This window comes from Petromyzon marinus, unplaced genomic scaffold (genome assembly GCF_048934315.1).
Source record: "Petromyzon marinus isolate PM22_M1 ecotype Great Lakes invasive population unplaced genomic scaffold, UKy_Petmar_22M1.pri1.0 PM_Scaffold_83, whole genome shotgun sequence".
Lineage (NCBI taxonomy): Eukaryota > Metazoa > Chordata > Hyperoartia > Petromyzontiformes > Petromyzontidae > Petromyzon > Petromyzon marinus.
The window spans coordinates 91,947-110,464 of record NW_027423692.1 but is presented as its reverse complement, the minus strand read 5'-3'; the positions used below and the strand labels follow the sequence as shown (position 1 = coordinate 110,464).

The following is an 18,518-nucleotide window of genomic DNA, read 5'->3' as shown; positions in this document are numbered from 1 at the left end:
GTGGCCGAGAAGACCTGAAGCTTAGTGCGGAGCGACAGACCAGGTAGCTTCCACACAGCGTTACGCAACCGATGAAAAGATATTGCCGCTCGACTGATTCGGAGTGAGACCTCTGCTGTTAAACTGGAGCCAGTCATAAGCACACTGCCCAGGTATGGGAAACTCTCCACTCTCTCCACAACTGCCCCATCACCGATCGGGAGTTGTGGGGGTGGAGTGTCCGATGGTACAAAATACCCAGGCAGGTGCTTAGTTTTGGTGGGGCTGATGGTAAGGCCCCACCTCTTAGTGGCACGCTCCAGTCTCAGCAGCAGCGTCTCCAACTCCTCCTCTGACTGAGCAGCTATTACCAAATCATCAGCATACATAACGTGGTTGAGCAATAGGGAGCCATCCCTTGACTGCACCCGGGCATCGATCAGCCTCCCATTATTTGTTTGTGACAGAAATAGCTATGTTCATATTATTTGCTCTTTCGGTAAAGTCACCACCACGTTGAAGGGAAACAATAAAATAATAAATACAAAACTATAAAAATTCTCACGACGTTTCGACCATAACGCAAACGGTCATCATCAGGTGTGAAAAACCAACGGCAATAAACATTTGAAAGGAGTGGCGGTTTGTACGCAGTTATTTATTTATTTTTGACGGTGCATTTATTTATTTATAAAAAAAACGTTAGCACCACGGGCAGCGATTTGGCAGTTTATTTAGAAGGACAAGTCCATCTATGTTCTGAAACAGAGGAGGGGGGAGACGAAAAATTATAATGTATGCTCTCTGAAAGCCACCGTAAGCGTGAACAATCAATTAAGACCCGAAATGGTTTATCAAATCCTTCCAATGATTGCTAAGCCCAGAATCCATCTTCTCGGTTGAAATTGTCTCCGTGTTTGTACACGTGGATAGCCTCGTGAACGAATCTCTCATGGTAGCCGTAAGCGTGAACAATCAATTAAGACCCGAAATGGTTTATCAAATCCTTCCAATGATTGCTAAGCCCAGAATCCATCTTCTCGGTTGAAATTGTCTCCGTGTTTGTACACGTGGATAGCCTCGTGAACGAATCTCTCATGGTAACCGTAAGCGTGAACAATCAATTAAGACCCGAAATGGTTTATCAAATCCTTCCAATGATTGCTAAGCCCAGAATCCATCTTCTCGGTTGAAATTGTCTCCGTGTTTGTACACGTGGATAGCCTCGTGAACGAATCTCTCATGGTAACCGTAAGCGTGAACAATCAATTAAGACCCGAAATGGTTTATCAAATCCTTCCAATGATTGCTAAGCCCAGAATCCATCTTCTCGGTTGAAATTGTCTCCGTGTTTGTACACGTGGATAGCCTCGTGAACGAATCTCTCATGGTAGCCGTAAGCGTGAACAATCAATTAAGACCCGAAATGGTTTATCAAATCCTTCCAATGATTGCTAAGCCCAGAATCCATCTTCTCGGTTGAAATTGTCTCCGTGTTTGTACACGTGGATAGCCTCGTGAACGAATCTCTCATGGTAACCGTAAGCGTGAACAATCAATTAAGACCCGAAATGGTTTATCAAATCCTTCCAATGATTGCTAAGCCCAGAATCCATCTTCTCGGTTGAAATTGTCTCCGTGTTTGTACACGTGGATAGCCTCGTGAACGAATCTCTCATGGTAACCGTAAGCGTGAACAATCAATTAAGACCCGAAATGGTTTATCAAATCCTTCCAATGATTGCTAAGCCCAGAATCCATCTTCTCGGTTGAAATTGTCTCCGTGTTTGTACACGTGGATAGCCTCGTGAACGAATCTCTCATGGTAGCCGTAAGCGTGAACAATCAATTAAGACCCGAAATGGTTTATCAAATCCTTCCAATGATTGCTAAGCCCAGAATCCATCTTCTCGGTTGAAGTTGTCTCTGTGTTTGTACACGTGGATAGCCTCATGAACCAATCTCTCATGGTAGCCAGATGGCTTACTGTATGAAATTTGGGTAGTTGGAGTCCTTTAGCGTCCATACACTAAACGCCTCTGTTGATAGGTAAACTCTGACTTTAACACAGCTATCTCTGTCACAAGCTAATCCCTCAGCTATTTCAACGCTGAATTCTCCTGCGTTGATACTTAAAAAACTCCTTTGTCTAGACGTTTCACGTCTCTTCATCCACCTTAACAAGACGATACGAATCTTAGCAACCGCTCATTGGGAGCTCTGTCGTACCGACAGTTTTTGTTGCTTCACCTGAAGAGGGCTACTTGTGTTGTGGCCGAAACGTTGTGAGAATTTAATTGTTTTATTTTATTATTTCATTATTTTATTATTTTACTCTCGTTCTACGTGGGGGTGACTTCACCGAAAGAACCAAAGAAGACGTGATAAAATTCTCACGACGTTTCGACCACAGCACAAGTAGCCCTCTTCAGGTGAAGTAACAAAACTGTCGGGACGACCTGAAGAGGGCTACTTGTGTTGTGGCCGAAACGTCGTGAGAATTTTATCACGTCTTCTTTGGCTCTTTCGGTAAAGTCACCACCACGTAGAATGATAATAAAATAATAAAATTATCTAATTCTCACGACGTTTCGGCCACAACACAAGTAGCCCTCTTCAGGTTGTCCCGACAGTTTTTGTTATTTCACCTGAAGAGGGCTACTTGTGTTGTGGTCGAAACGTCGTGAGAATTTGATCATGTCTTCTTTGGTTATTTCGGTAAAGTCACCACCACGTAGAATGATAATAATTAAATAATAAAATAATAAAATAACATTCTCACGACGTTTCGGCCACAACACAAGTAGCCCTCTTCAGGTGAAGTACATCGATATAATAAATGTAAATTTCGATTTAAAGTTTTCGTGACTGCAAGGATTCATCTTCTTTGGCTCTTTGGGTAAAGTCACCGCCGTGTAGAATGTGAGTGAAATAATAAAATAAAATAACACGATGAAATTCTCACGACGTTTCGGCCACAACACAAGCGGCCTTCATCAGGTGAAGGGGACCAGGCTGTCTGGAGCACAGCGCTGGAGCGAGCGCTGTCCCTTCACCTGATGAAGGCCGCTTGTGTTGTGGCCGAAACGTCGTGATAATTTTATTGTTATTTTATTGTCATATTATTAAATAAATTTATAAATTTATTATTTTGTTATTTCAACAGCTCAATATTTTATTATTTTACCAACTTATTATTTTATTATATTATTGGAGTATTATTTTATTTTTTTATTGTTTTAGTATTGTGCCACTGTGATATTTTTTCATTTTAGTATAATTTTTTTTTATTATTTTATAATTGTATCACTGAATTGGTTCATTATTTTATTATTTTAACAGTTATTACTCCATCGGTTTACTATTTTATTATTTTAATATTTCATCATTTTATTGTTCCACCACGTCGAAGTTTTATTATTTTATTATTTTATAGGTTTATTGCTTTATTATTTTATTATTTTTATTGTTTTATAATTTTATTGCTTTATCATTGTACAAGAGTATTATTTTAATATGTTATTATTCATTTGGTTTATTATTTTATAATGTTAGCGTCTGGCAGCACATTATTTTATTATTTTATTATTTCACAATGTTGGAATTTTATTATTTTATAACTGTACTGTTTTAATATTTTATTATTTTTACTGCTTTATCAAGGTATTGTTTTATTATTTTTACTGTTTTATTATTGTATTGTTTTATTATTCTATCGCTGTATTATTTTAATATTTTATTGTTGTATTATTTTATCATGTTATTGTTTTAAAATTTTCTAATTTTATTATTTTACCGGTTTATTGTTGTTTTGCTTTATTATTTTATTTGTTTATTATTTTATTGTTTTATTATTGTATGAATGTGTTATTTTTTTGGTTTATTGGTTTATTATTTTATTATTTTATTCTCATTCCACGTGGCGGAGACTTTACCCAAAGGACCAAGATTCAGATCCGAAACGAGTTTTTTTATTGGGGGAGGAGGTGGCAGAGCGTTGTGACGTCATATTTGAGGGGGCGGGGTCTGACTTGTTGTGACGTCATGTGACGAAAGGGGGGAGGGGTCAAAATTCGTCCAAAATTGCGTGACGTCATTTATGGACGGCCCCACAAAGTCACGTGGAAAGGTTTTAAAGAAAGATCGAATAGTTGTGTGGTAGACCCTCCCCGCATGACGTCAAGACGTCGCTGACGTCATCACGCAACCGACCTCGCCGACGTGATGATGTCATCATGCACGTCCCCCTCTCCCTCAACCCCCTCCGCGCCGTACGTCATCACGTCGATTGACGTCATCTCGCAACCGACCTCGCCGACGTTCCGATGTCATCACGCACCCCAACCTTCCCCTGGGTGGATGACGTCACCACGTCGAACGATGACATCACCACGCAACCTCAACTCACCGACGTGCCGATGTCATCACGTACTCCACCTCCCCCCCCCACTTCCCCACCCACACTATCCCCGGTTGAATGACGTCACCTCTGCCCCTCCCACTCCTGGCGAGTGACGTCATCGCGCGTGACTCCTCCCACCAGTGGCATCGTGGTGGTGGTGGTGGTGCTGAGTGTAAAATCGTCTCAAGGCGGTGAGTTACAAACTTACAATTTTGTTTATTTTCTTCTTTAAAACATCGTTTTATTTACAAAGTCCGCCGCTGCCGATGGCGCTGATGCTGCTGCTGCAGAAATTTACCTCTTTTTGTTTTTAAACACTTTAAACTAAAATGTTTTAACATTTTTGCGGCCTACCCCCCTCGCGGGAAGCCTCGGTCTTGCCTGAGTCGCCCCGCGGGCTTCGGAGCGCCCTATGCCGGCGTTCGTGGGTGGGTAGTGGGGGGTAGTGGGGACTCTGACCACGTGGAGTGGTGGTGGTAGTGGTGGTGGTGGTGGTTATAGTGGTAGTGATGGTGGTTTTGGTGGTGGTGGTAGTGGTTATCGTGGTAGTGATGGTGGTTGTGGTGGTGGTAGTGGTGGTGGTCGTGGTGGTGGTCGTGGTGGTGGTGGTTGTGGGGTTGGTAGTGCTGGTAGTGTTAGTGATGGTGATTGTGGTGGTGGTCGTGGTAGTAGTGGTGGTTGTGGTGGTGGTGGTAGTAGTGGTAGTGTTAGTGGTGGTAATGGTGGTTGTGGTGGTAGCGGTGGTGGTGGTTGTGGTAGTGGTGGTTGTAGTGGTGGTAGTGTTAGTGGTGGTAATGGTGGTTGTGGTGGTAGCGGTGGTGGTGGTTGTGGTAGTGGTGGTTGTGCTGGTGGTAGTGTTAGTGGTGGTAATGGTGGTTGTGGTGATAGCGGTGGTGGTGGTCGTGGTGGTAGTGGTGGTAGTGTTAGTGGTGGTAATGGTGGTAGTGATGGTGGTTGTGGTGGTAGCGGTGGTGGTTGTAGTGGTGGGGGTGGTTGTTTGTAGTGGTGGTGTTAGTGGTGGTCGTGGTGGTGTTAGTGTTAGTGGTGGTGTTAGTGTTAGTGGTGGTAGTGATGGTGGTTGTGGTAGTGGTGGGGGTGGTTGTTTGTAGTGGTGGTGGTCGTGGTGGTGGTTGTGGGGTTGGTAGTGGTGGTAGTGTTAGTGGTGGTAATGGTGGTTGTGGTGGTAGTGATGGTGGTGGTTGTGGTGGTGGTGGTGGTTGTGGGGTTGGTAGTGGTGGTAGTGTTAGTGGTGGTAATGGTGGTAGTGATGGTGGTTGTGGTGGTAGTGATGGTGGTGGTAGTGGTGGTCGTGGTAGTAGTGGTGGTAGTAGTGGTAGTGTTAGTGGTGGTAATGGTGGTAGTGGTGGTGGTTGTGGTGGTAGCGGTGGTGGTGGTAGTGGTGGTTGTGGTAGTGGTTATAGTGGTAGTGATGGTGGTGGTGTTAGTAGTGTTAGTGGTGGTAATGGTGGTAGTGATGGTGGTTGTGGTGGTAGTGATGGTGGTTGTAGTGGTGGGGGTGGTTGTTTGTAGTGGTGGTGTTAGTGGTAGTGGTGGTAGTGATGGTGGTTGTGGTGGTAGTAATGGTGGTTGTAGTGGTGGTGGTTGTGGTAGTGATGGTGTTAGTGGTGGTAGTGATGGTGGTTCTAGTGGTGGGGGTGGTTGTTTGTAGTGGTGGTGTAGTAAACATCCTGAGCACTGGGGAGACAAAGGCGGCCGGCCGTGATGCTGGTGGCTATCCATCCCCTCGTGTAACAGCACTTGCCCCTACAGTCTGTTAAGGCTATACGGGGGATCTTTGTCTATGTGTGTCTGTGTGTGTCAGTGGTTGTGTGATTGGGTGGGTGGATGGGGTTTAGGTGGGAGGGTGAGTGGATGATGGGAGGGTGAGTGGATGGGTGAGTGAGTGGATGGGTGAGTGAGTGGATGGGTGAGTGAGTGGATAGGAGGGTGAGTGGATGGGTGAGTGAGTGGATGATGGGAGGGTGAGTGGATGGGTGAGTGAGTGGATGGGAGGGTGAGTGGATGGGAGGGTGAGTGGATGGGTGAGTGGATGGGAGGGTGAGTGGATGGGTGAGTGAGTAGATGATGGGAGGGTGAGTGGATGGGTGAGTGAGTGGATGGGTGAGTGAGTGGATGGGTGAGTGAGTGGATGGGAGGGTGAGTGGATGGGTGAGTGAGTGGATGGGAGGGTGAGTGGATGGGAGGGTGAGTGGATGGGAGGGTGAGTGGATGGGTGAGTGAGTGGATGGGAGGGTGAGTGGATGGGTGGGTGAGTGGGTGAGTGAGTGGGTGAGTGGATGGGTGGGTGAGTGGATGGATGGGTGAGTGGGTGAGTGCGTGGGTGGGTGAGTGGGTGAGTGAGTGGGTGAGTGAGTGGGTGAGTGGGTGAGTGAGTGGGTGAGTGAGTGGGTGAGTGGGTGAGTGGGTGAGTGAGTGGGTGGGTGAGTGCGTGGGTGGGTGAGTGGGTGGGTGAGTGAGTGGGTGGGTGGGTGAGTTGGTGGGTGAGTGAGTGAGGGGGTGAGTGTGTGGGTGAGTGAGTGGGTGAGTGGGTGGGTGAGTGGGTGGGTGGTTGAGTGGGTGGGTGAGTGAGTGAGTGGATGGTTGAGTGAGTGGGTGAGTGGGTGGGTGAGTGAGTGAGTGGGTGGATGGGTGAGTGAGTGGGTGGATGGGTGAGTGAGTGAGTGGGTGGGTGAGTGGGTGGATGGGTGAGTGAGTGGGTGGATAAGTGAGTGGGTGGATGGGTGAGTGAGTGAGTGAGTGGGTGAGTGGGTGGGTGAGTGAGTGGGTGGGTGATTGGGTGGATGGGTGAGTGGGTGGATGGGTGAGTGGGTGAGTGAGTGAGTGAGTGGGTGGGTGAGTTGGTGGATGGGTGAGTGGGTGGATGGGTGAGTGAGTGAGTGGGTGAGTGGGTGGATGGGTGAGTGAGTGAGTGAGTGGGTGAGTAGGTGGGTGAGTGGGTGGGTGAGTGGGTGAGTGAGTGGGTGGGTGAGTGGGTGAGTGAGTGGGTGGATGGGTGAGTGAGTGGGTGGGTGAGTGAGTGGGTGAGTGGGTGGATGGGTGAGTGAGTGAGTGGGTGGATGGGTGAGTGAGTGTGTGGGTGGGTGAGTGGGTGGGTGAGTGGGTGGGTGAGTGGGTGGGTGAGTGGGTGGGTGGGTGAGTGGGTGGGTGAGCTATGTGGGGGATCTTTGCCTTACAGCACCGTGAGCAATGGGAGACGGAGTGGTGGGGATGAAGAGGAAGCAGGGACAGGATGGTCCTGGGAATGGTGAGCAGACTCACCACTCACACTCACCACTCACACTCACCACTCACACTCACCACTCACACTCACCACTCACCACTCACACTCACCACTCACACTCACCACTCACACTCACCACTCACCACACACACTCACCACTCACACTCACCACTCACACTCACCACTCACACTCACCACTCACACTCACCACTCACACTCACCACTCACACTCACCACTCACACTCACCACTCACACTCACCACTACACAGAGACCCATAGACTCACCACTCACCACCACTCACACTCACCACTCACACTCACCACTCACACTCACCACTACACAGAGACCCATAGACTCACCACTCACCACCACTCACACTCACCACTCACACTCACCAATCACACTCACCACTCCCACTCACCACTCACCACTCACCACACACACTCACCACTCACACTCACCACTCACACTCACCACTCACACTCACCACTCACCACTCACCACACACACTCACCACTCACACTCACCACTCACACTCACCACTCACACTCACCACTCACACTCACCACTCACGCTCACCACTCACACTCACCACTCACACTCACCACTCACACTCACCACTCACACTCACCACACACACTCACACTCACCACACACACTCAACACTCACCACACACACTCACCACACACACTCACCACTAACACTCACCACTCACACTCATCACTCACCACTCACACTCACCACTCAGACTCACCACTCACACTCACCACTCACACTCACCACTCACCACCCACTCACACTCACCACCACTCACACTCACCACTCACACTCATCACTCACCACTCACACTCACCACTCACACTCACCACTAACACTCACCACTCACACTCACCACTCAGACTCACCACTCACCACTCACACTCACCACCCACTCACCACTCACACTCACTCACTCACCACTCTTCACTCACCACTCACACTCACCACTCACACTCACCACTAACACTCACCACTCACCACTAACACTCACCACACACACTCACCACTCACACTCACCACTCACACTCACCACTCACACTCACCACTCACACTCACCACTACACAGAGACCCATAGACTCACCACTCACCACCACTCACACTCACCACTCACACTCACCACTCACACTCACCACCACTCACACTCACCACTCACACTCACCACCACTCACACTCACCACTCACACTCACCACTCTCACTCACCACTCACACTCACCACTCACACTCACCACTCACCACACACACTCACCACTCACACTCACCACTCAGACTCACCACTCACCACTCACACTCACCACTCACACTCACCACTCACACTCACCACACACACTCACACTCACCACTCACACTCACCACTTACACTCACCACTCACCACACACACTCACCACTCACACTCACCACTCAGACTCACCACTACACAGAGACCCATAGACTCACCACTCACACTCACCACTCAGACTCACCACTCACCACCACTCACACTCACCACTCACACTCACCACTCACACTCACCACTCAACACTCACCACTCACCACTCACCACACACACTCACCACTCACACTCACCACTACACAGAGACCCATAGACTCACCACCACTCAGACTCAACACTCAGACTCACCACTCAGACTCACCACACAGAGACCCATAGACTCACCACTACACACAGAGACCCATAGACTCACCACCACACAGAGACCCATAGACTCACCACTACACAGAGACCCATAGACTCACCACCACACAGACCCATAGACTCACCACCACACAGAGACCCATAGACTCACCACTACACAGAGACCCATAGACTCACTACACAGAGACCCATAGACTCACCACCACACAGAGACCCATAGACTCACCACCACACAGAGACCCATAGACTCACCACCACACAGAGACCCATAGACTCACCACTACACAGAGACCCATAGACTCACCACACACAGAGACCCATAGACTCACTACACAGAGACCCATAGACTCACCACCAAACAGAGACCCTAAGACTCACCACCACACAGAGACCCATAGACTCACCACCACACAGAGACCCATAGGCTCACCACCACACAGAGACCCATAGACTCACCACTACACAGAGACCCATAGACTCACCACCACACAGAAACCCATAGACTCACCACCACACAGATACCCATAGACTCACCACCACACAGAGACCCATAGACTCACTACACAGAGACCCATAGACTCACCACCACACAGAGACCCATAGACTCACCACTGCACAGAGACCCATAGACTCACCATACGCAGAGACCCATAGACTCACCACCACACAGAGACCCATAGACTCACCACCACACAGAGACCCATAGACTCACCACCACACATAGACCCATAGACTCACCACCACACAGAGACCCATAGACTCATCACCACAGAGACCCATAGACTCACCACCACACAGAGACCCATAGACTCACCACCACACAGAGACCCATAGACTCACCATCACACAGAGACCCATAGACTCACCACACAGAGACCCATAGACTCATCACCACACAGAGACCCATAGACTCACCACCACACAGAGACCCATAGACTCACCACCACACAGAGACCCATAGACTCACCACTACACAGAGACCCATAGACTCACCACCACACAGAGACCCATAGACTCACCACCACACAGAGACCCATAGACTCACCACCACACAGAGACCCATAGACTCACCACTACACAGAGACCCATAGACTCACCACCACACAGACACCCATAGACTCACCACCACACAGAGACCCATAGACTCACCACCACACAGAGACCCATAGACTCACCACCACACAGAGACCCACAGACTCACCACCACACAGAGACCCATAGACTCACCACCACACAGAGACCCACAGACTCACCACCACACAGAGACCCATAGACTCACCACCACCACACAGAGACCCATAGACTCACCACCACACAGAGACCCATCGACTCACCACCACCACACAGAGACCCATAGACTCACCACCACACAGAGACCCATAGACTCACCACCACCAAACAGAGACCCATAGACTCACCACTACTCAGAGACCCATAGACTCACCACTATCACACAGAGACCCACAGACTCACCATCACACAGAGACCCATAGACTCACCACCAAACAGAGACCCATAGACTCCCAACTCTGACGTTGGTTGCGGTGATCCATAGATTCTGCGCACGCGAAGAAATCTCGCGTGCTCCCGGGAGACAAAGGTGGAGGAGGTGGAAGAGGAGGTGGAACAGGAGGTGGAAGAGGAGGTGGAAGAGGAGGTGGAAGAGGAGGTGGAAGAGGAGGTGGAAGAGGAGGTGGAAGAGGAGGAGCCAGTCAGAGAATCGGCAGAGCGGCCAAAACACCGCCGCCGGCTGCCTTTCAGAAGAGCGGCACGGGTCCCTTTAAGAAGAGCGGCGCGGGTCCCTTTAAGAAGGACGGCACGGGTCCCTTTAAGAAGGACGGCACGGGTCCCTTTAAGAAGGACGGCACGGGTCCCTTTAAGAAGGACGGCGCGGGTCCCTTTAACAAGAGCGGCACGGGTCCCTTTAAGACGAGCGGCACGGGTCCCTTTAAGAAGAACGGCACGGGTCCCTTTAAGAAGGATCGCACGGGTCCCTTTAAGAAGGACGGCACGGGTTCCTTTAAGAAGGACGGTACAGGTGCCTTTAAGAAGAGCGGCACGGCTCCTTTTAAGAAGAGCGGCACAGGTGCCTTTAAGAAGAGCGGCACGGGTCCCTTTAAGAAGAATGTCACGGGTGCCTTTAAGAAGAATGGCACAGGTGCCTTTAAGAAGAACGGGCGGCCAACCAGCGGAGGTGAGAGACTGAGACTCACTGAGACTCACAGAGACTCACTCACCACTCACCCACTCACTCACCACTCACCACTCACTCACCACTCACCACTCACCCACTCAGTCACCACTCACCACTCACTCACTCACCACTCACTCACCACTCACTCACCACTCACTCACCACTCACTCACACACCACTCACTCACCACTCACTCACCACTCACTCACCACTCACTCACCACTCACTCACCACTCACTCACCACCCACTCACTCACCACTCACTCACCACTCACTCACCACTCACTCACTCACTCACCACTCACTCACCACTCACTCACTCACCCACTCACTCACCACCCACTCACCACTCACTCACCACTCACCCACTCACTCACCACTCACTCACTCACCACTCACCCACTCACTCACCACTCACTCACCCACTCACCCACTCACTCACCACTCACCCACTCACCACCCACCCACTCACTCACCACTCACCCACTCACCACCCACCCACTCACTCACCACTCACTCACCACCCACCCACTCACTCACCACTCACTCACCACCCACCCACACACTCACCCACCCACTCACCCACCCACTCACTCACCCACCCACTCACTCACCCACTCACTCACCCACACACTCACCCACCCACTCACCCACCCACTCACTCACTCACCCACCCACCCACTCACTCACCCACTCACTCACCCACCCACTCACTCACTCACTCACCCACCCACCCACTCACTCACTCACTCACCCACTCACTCACCCACTCACTCACCCACCCACTCACTCACCCACTCACTCACCCACCCACTCACTCACCCACTCACTCACTCACCCACTCACTCACCCACTCACCCATCCACTCACTCACCCACTCACTCACTCACCCACTCACTCACCCACTCACCCACCCACTCACTCACCCACCCACCCACTCTCTCACCCACCCACTCACCCACCCACTCACCCACTCACTCACTCACCCACCCACTCACTCACTCACTCACCCACCCACTCACTCACCCACTCACTCACCCACCCACTCACCCACTCACTCACCCACCCACCCACTCACTCACTCACCCATTCACTCACTCACTCACCCACTCACTCACTCACCCACTCACTCACTCACCCACTCACTCACCCACCCACCCACCCACTCACCCACTCACCCACCCACCCACTCACTCACCCACTCACCCACTCACCCACTCTCTCACCCACCCACTCACCCACCCACTCACCCACTTACTCACTCACCCACCCACTCACTCACCCACTCACTCACCCACCCACTCACTCACCCACTCACTCACCCACCCACTCACCCACCCACCCACTCACTCACTCACCCACTCACCCACCCACTCACTCACCCACTCACTCACCCACCCACTCACCCACCCACTCACTCACTCACTCACCCACTCACCCACTCACCCACCCACTCACTCACCCACTCACCCACTCAACCACCCACTCACCCACCCACTCACTCACCCACCCACCCACCCACTCACCCACCCACTCACCCACTTACTCACTCACCCACCCACTCACTCACTCACTCACCCACCCACCCACCCACCCACTCACCCACCCACCCACCCACTCACCCACCCACCCACCCACTCACCCACTCACCCACCCACCCACTCACTCACCCACCCACTCACTCACCCACCCCCTCCTCTGTGAGACAGCAGCTGATGGTGAGGCTGTTGGTGAGGGTGTTGGTGAGGCTGTTGGTGAGGGTGTTGGTCAGGCTGGCCCCGACCGTGTGGGTGAGCGGATGGCCCAGCGGGTGAGGAGAGCGGAGCGGAAACGCCTCGAACGTGGTGGCTTTGACGTGGTGACACAGGGCAAGCGTCTGTGGGAAAGTGTGCGCAGGTGAGTGGGTGGGTGGGTGGGTGAGTGGGTGGGTGGGTGGGTGAGTGGGTGGGTGGGTGAGTGGGTGGGTGGGTGGGTGAGTGGGTGGGTGGGTGGGTGGGTGGGTGAGTGGGTGGGTGAGTGGGTGGGTGGGTGGGTGAGTGGGTGAGTGAATGGGTGAGTGAGTGGGTGAGTGGGTGAGTGGGTGGGTGGGTGGGTGAGTGGGTGGGTGGGTGGGTGGGTGAGTGAGTGGGTGGGTGAGTTGGTGAGTGAGTGGGTGGGCGGGTGGGTGAGTGGATGGATGAGTGGGTGAGTGGGTGGGTGAGTGGGTGGGTGAGTGGGTGAGTGGGTGGGTGAGTGGGTGGGTGAGTGAGTGAGTGGGTGGGTGAGTGGGTGGGTGAGTGGGTGGGTGGGTGAGTGGGTGGGTGGGTGGGTGAGTGGGTGGGTGGGTGGGTGAGTGAGTGAGTGGGTGGGTGAGTGGGTGGGTGAGTGGGTGGGTGAGTGGGTGGGTGAGTGAGTTAGTTAGTGAGAGGGTGGGTTGGTGAGTAAGTGGGTGGGTGTTTATGTCTATGTGTGTCTGTGTGTGTCTCTGTGTGTGTGTCTCTGTGTGTGTGTCTCTGTGTGTGTCTGTGTGTGTGTGTGTCTGTGTGTCTGTGTGTGTGTGTGTGTCTGTGTGTGTCTGTGTGTGTGTGTGTGTGTGTCTGTGTGTGTGTGTGTGTGTGTCTGTGTGTCTGTGTGTGTGTGTCTGTGTGTGTGTGTCTGTGTGTGTGTGTCTGTGTGTGTCTGTGTGTGTGTATGTGTGTGTGTGTGTGTCTGTGTGTGTGTGTGTGTGTCTGTGTGTGTGTGTGTGTGTGTGTGTCTGTGTGTGTGTATGTGTGTGTGTGTGTCTCTGTGTGTGTGTGTCTCTGTGTGTCTGTGTGTCTGTGTGTGTGTCTCTGTGTGTGTGTCTGTGTGTGTGTGTGTGTCTGTGTGTGTCTGTGTCTGTGTGTGTGTGTCTGTGTCTGTGTGTCTGTGTGTGTGTCTGTGTGTGTGTCTGTGTGTGTGTGTGTGTCTGTGTGTGTGTGTGTGTGTCTGTGTGTGTCTGTGTGTGTGTCTGTGTGTGTGTGTGTCTGTGTGTGTGTCTGTGTGTGTGTCTGTGTGTGTCTGTGTGTGACTGTGTGTGTGTGTGTCTGTGTGTGTGTCTGTGTGTGTGTCTGTGTGTGTGTCTGTGTGTGTGTGTGTCTGTGTGTGTGTCTGTGTGTGTGTCTGTGTGTGTCTGTGTGTGTCTGTGTGTGTCTGTGTGTGTCTGTGTGTGTGTGTGTCTGTGTGTGTGTGTGTCTGTGTGTGTGTCTGTGTGTGTGTCTGTGTGTGTCTGTGTGTGTCTGTGTGTGTCTGTGTGTGTGTGTGTCTGTGTGTGTCTGTGTGTGTGTGTGTCTGTGTGTGTGTCTGTGTGTGTGTGTGTGTGTGTCTGTGTGTGTCTGTGTGTGTGTGTCTGAGTGTGTGTGTCTGAGTGTGTGTGTGTGTCTAACTGCTCTCAGGAAGGACTGCTCAAAGCAGAAGCGCCTTGAGCTGATGTCCGAACTTGAGCAGCTGCTCCGTGGACACATCAAGACGGTCAGTGGACACACACACAGACACACACACAGACACACACACACAGACACACACAGACACATACACACACACACACAGACACACACACACACAGACACACACACACAGACACACACACACAGACACACACACACACACACACAGACACACACACAGACACACACAGACACACACACAGACACACACACACACAGACACACACACACACAGACACACACAGACACACACAGACACACACAGACACACACAGACACACACACACACAGACACACACACAGACACACACACACACACACACAGACACACACACAGACACACACAGACACACACACAGACACACACACACACAGACACACACACACACAGACACACACACAGACACACACACACACACACACAGACACACACACAGACACACACACACACAGACACACACACAGACACACACACACACACACACAGACACACACACACACACAGACACACACACAGACACACACACAGACACATACATACACACACATACACACTCACATACACACACACACACACAGACACACACAGACACACACAGACACACACACAGACACACACACAGACACACACAGACACACACACAGACACACACACACACAGACACACACACACACAGACACACACACAGACACACACACACACACACACAGACACACACACAGACACACACACACACAGACACACACACAGACACACACACACACACACACAGACACACACACACACACAGACACACACACAGACACACACACAGACACATACATACACACACATACACACTCACATACACACACACACACACAGACACACACAGACACACACAGACACACACACAGACACACACACACACACATACACACTCACATACACACACACACACACAGACACACACAGACACACACAGACACACACACAGACACACACACACACACATACACACTCACATACACACACACACACACAGACACACACAGACACACACAGACACACACACAGACACACACACATACAGACACACACACAGACACACACACACACACATACACACACAGACACACACACATACAGACACACACACAGACACACAGACACACACACAGACACACACACACACACATACACACACAGACACACAGACACAGACACACATACACACTCACATACACACACACACACAGATACACACACACACAGACACACAGACACACACAGACACACACACATACACACACACAGACACACACACACACAGACACACACACACACACACACAGACACACAGACACACACAGACACACACACAGACACACACACAGACACACACACAGACACACAGACACACACAGACACACACACACACAGACACACAGACATACACAGACACACACAGACACACACACAGACACACACACAGACACACACACAGACACACACACAGACACACACACAGACACACACACAGACACACACAGACAGACACACACACAGAGACTCAAACATGACGTTGATTCTAATGTTGTTGTTGTTGTTGTTGGTTGACGTTGTTGTTGATGTTGTTGTTGATGTTGTTGTTGATGTTGTTGTTGTTGATGTTGTTGTTGTTGATGTTGTTGTTGATGATGTTGTTGATGTTGTTGTTGATGTTGTTGTTGATGTTGTTGTTGTTGTTGATGTTGTTGTTGATGTTGTTGTTGATGTTGTTGTTGTTGATGTTGTTGTTGATGTTGTTGATGTTGTTGTTGTTGTTATTGTTGATGTTGTTGTTGATGTTGTTGTTGATGTTGTTGTTGTTGATGTTGTTGTTGATGTTGTTGTTGTTGATGTTGTTGATGTTGTTGATGTTGTTGTTGATGTTGTTGTTGTTGTTGATGATGTTGTTGATGTTGATGTTGTTGTTGATGTTGATGTTGTTGTTGTTGATGTTGATGTTGATGTTGTTGTTGTTGATGTTGTTGTTGATGTTGTTGTTGTTGTTGATGTTGATGTTGTTGTTGATGTTGTTGTTGATGTTGTTGTTGTTGATGTTGTTGTTGTTGATGTTGTTGATGTTGTTGACCCCACAGATCGCCTTCAGCCACGACTCCACGCGTGTGCTGCAGTGTTTCATCAAGTTCGCCAGCATAGAGCAACGACAACTAGTGTTGTCAGAACTACAGCGTGAATCACTCACCACTCACTCACTCACCACTCACTCACCACTCACTCACCACTCACTCACCACTCACTCACCACTCACTCACTCACCACTCACTCACCACTCACTCACCACTCACTCACCACTCACCACTCACTCACTCACTCATTCACTCACTCACCACTCACTCACCACTCACTCACTCACCACTCACTCACCACTCACTCACCACTCACTCACCACTCACTCACTCACCCACTCACCCACACACTCACCCACTCACCCACTCACACACTCACTCACCCACTCACCCACTCACACACCACTACTCACTCACCACTCTGTGTGTGTGACTGACTGTGTGTATGTGTGTGTGTCACTGTGTGTGTGACTGACTGTGTGTGTCTGAGTGTGTGTATGTGTGTCTGTGTCTGTGTGTTTGTGTGTGACTGACTGTGTGTGTGACTGACTGTGTGTATGTGTGTGTGTCTATGTCTGTGACTGACTGTGTGTCTGTGTGTGTGTGTGTGTGTCTGTGTCTGTGTGTGTGTCTGTGTGTGACTGACTGTGTGTGTGTGTGTGTCTGTGTGTGACTGACTGTGTGTCTGTGTGTGTGTGTGTCTGTGTGTGACTGTGTGTGTGTGTGTGTCTGTGTGTGACTGACTGTGTGACTGTGTCTGTGTGTGTGTGTGACTGACTGTGTCTCTCTGTATGTCTGTGTGTGTGTGTCTGTGTGTGACTGACTGTGTGTGTGTGTATGTGTCTGTGTGTGACTGACTGTGTGACTGTATGTCTGTGTGGGTGTGTGTCTGTGTGTGACTGACTGTGTGACTGTGTGTCTGTGTGTGTGTGTGTGTCTGTGTGTGACTGACTGTGTGTGACTGACTGTGTGTGTGTGTGTGTCTGTGTGTGACTGTGTGTCTCTCTGTGTGTGTGTCTGTCTGTCTGTATGTCTGTGTGTGTGTGTGTGTGTGACTGACTGTGTGTGTGACTGACTGTGTGTCTGTGTCTGTGTGTGTCTGTGTGTGACTGACTGTGTGTGTCTGTGTGTGACTGACTGTGTGCTGTTTGTGTGTGTCTATGTCTGTGACTGACTGTGTGTCTGTGTGGCTGTGTGTGACTGACTGTGTGACTATGTCTGTGTGTGTGTGTGTCTGTGTGTGACTGACTGTGTGTGTGTGTGTTAAAGATGGTTCTTTGGTGTGTGTGTCTGTGTGTGACTGACTGTGTGACTGTGTCTGTGCGTGTGACTGACTGTGTCTCTCTCTCTGTGTGTGTGTGTGTCTGTGTGTGACTGACTGTGTGTCTCTCTGTGTGTGACTGACTGTGTGACTGTGTCTGTGCATGTGACTGACTGTGTCTCTCTGTGTGTGTGTGTGTGTCTGT

At 50.4% G+C, this 18,518-nt stretch overlaps 1 protein-coding gene across 4 annotated transcripts; it reads left to right on the top strand.

The window, feature by feature from the left end:
- Nucleotides 1-4,441: 4,441 nt before the first annotated feature.
- LOC116938092 (uncharacterized) lies at nucleotides 4,442-17,667 on the top strand. 4 transcript variants are annotated; one of them, XM_076064863.1, is made up of 7 exons: nucleotides 4,442-4,572; nucleotides 7,578-7,646; nucleotides 10,856-10,921; nucleotides 10,970-11,494; nucleotides 13,204-13,390; nucleotides 14,887-14,962; nucleotides 17,062-17,649. In XM_076064863.1, the coding sequence occupies exons 2-7, from the start codon at nucleotides 7,589-7,591 to the stop codon at nucleotides 17,521-17,523; spliced, it is 1,374 nt and encodes a 457-aa protein (XP_075920978.1). In that variant the 5' UTR covers nucleotides 4,442-4,572; nucleotides 7,578-7,588; the 3' UTR covers nucleotides 17,524-17,649. The 4 variants fall into 4 exon arrangements, with proteins under 4 accessions (XP_075920978.1, XP_075920977.1, XP_075920976.1 ...); XM_076064862.1 differs by having other exon boundaries at nucleotides 10,958-11,494; XM_076064861.1 differs by having other exon boundaries at nucleotides 10,856-11,494; nucleotides 13,207-13,390; nucleotides 17,062-17,667.
- The last annotated feature ends 851 nt before the right edge of the window (nucleotides 17,668-18,518 follow it).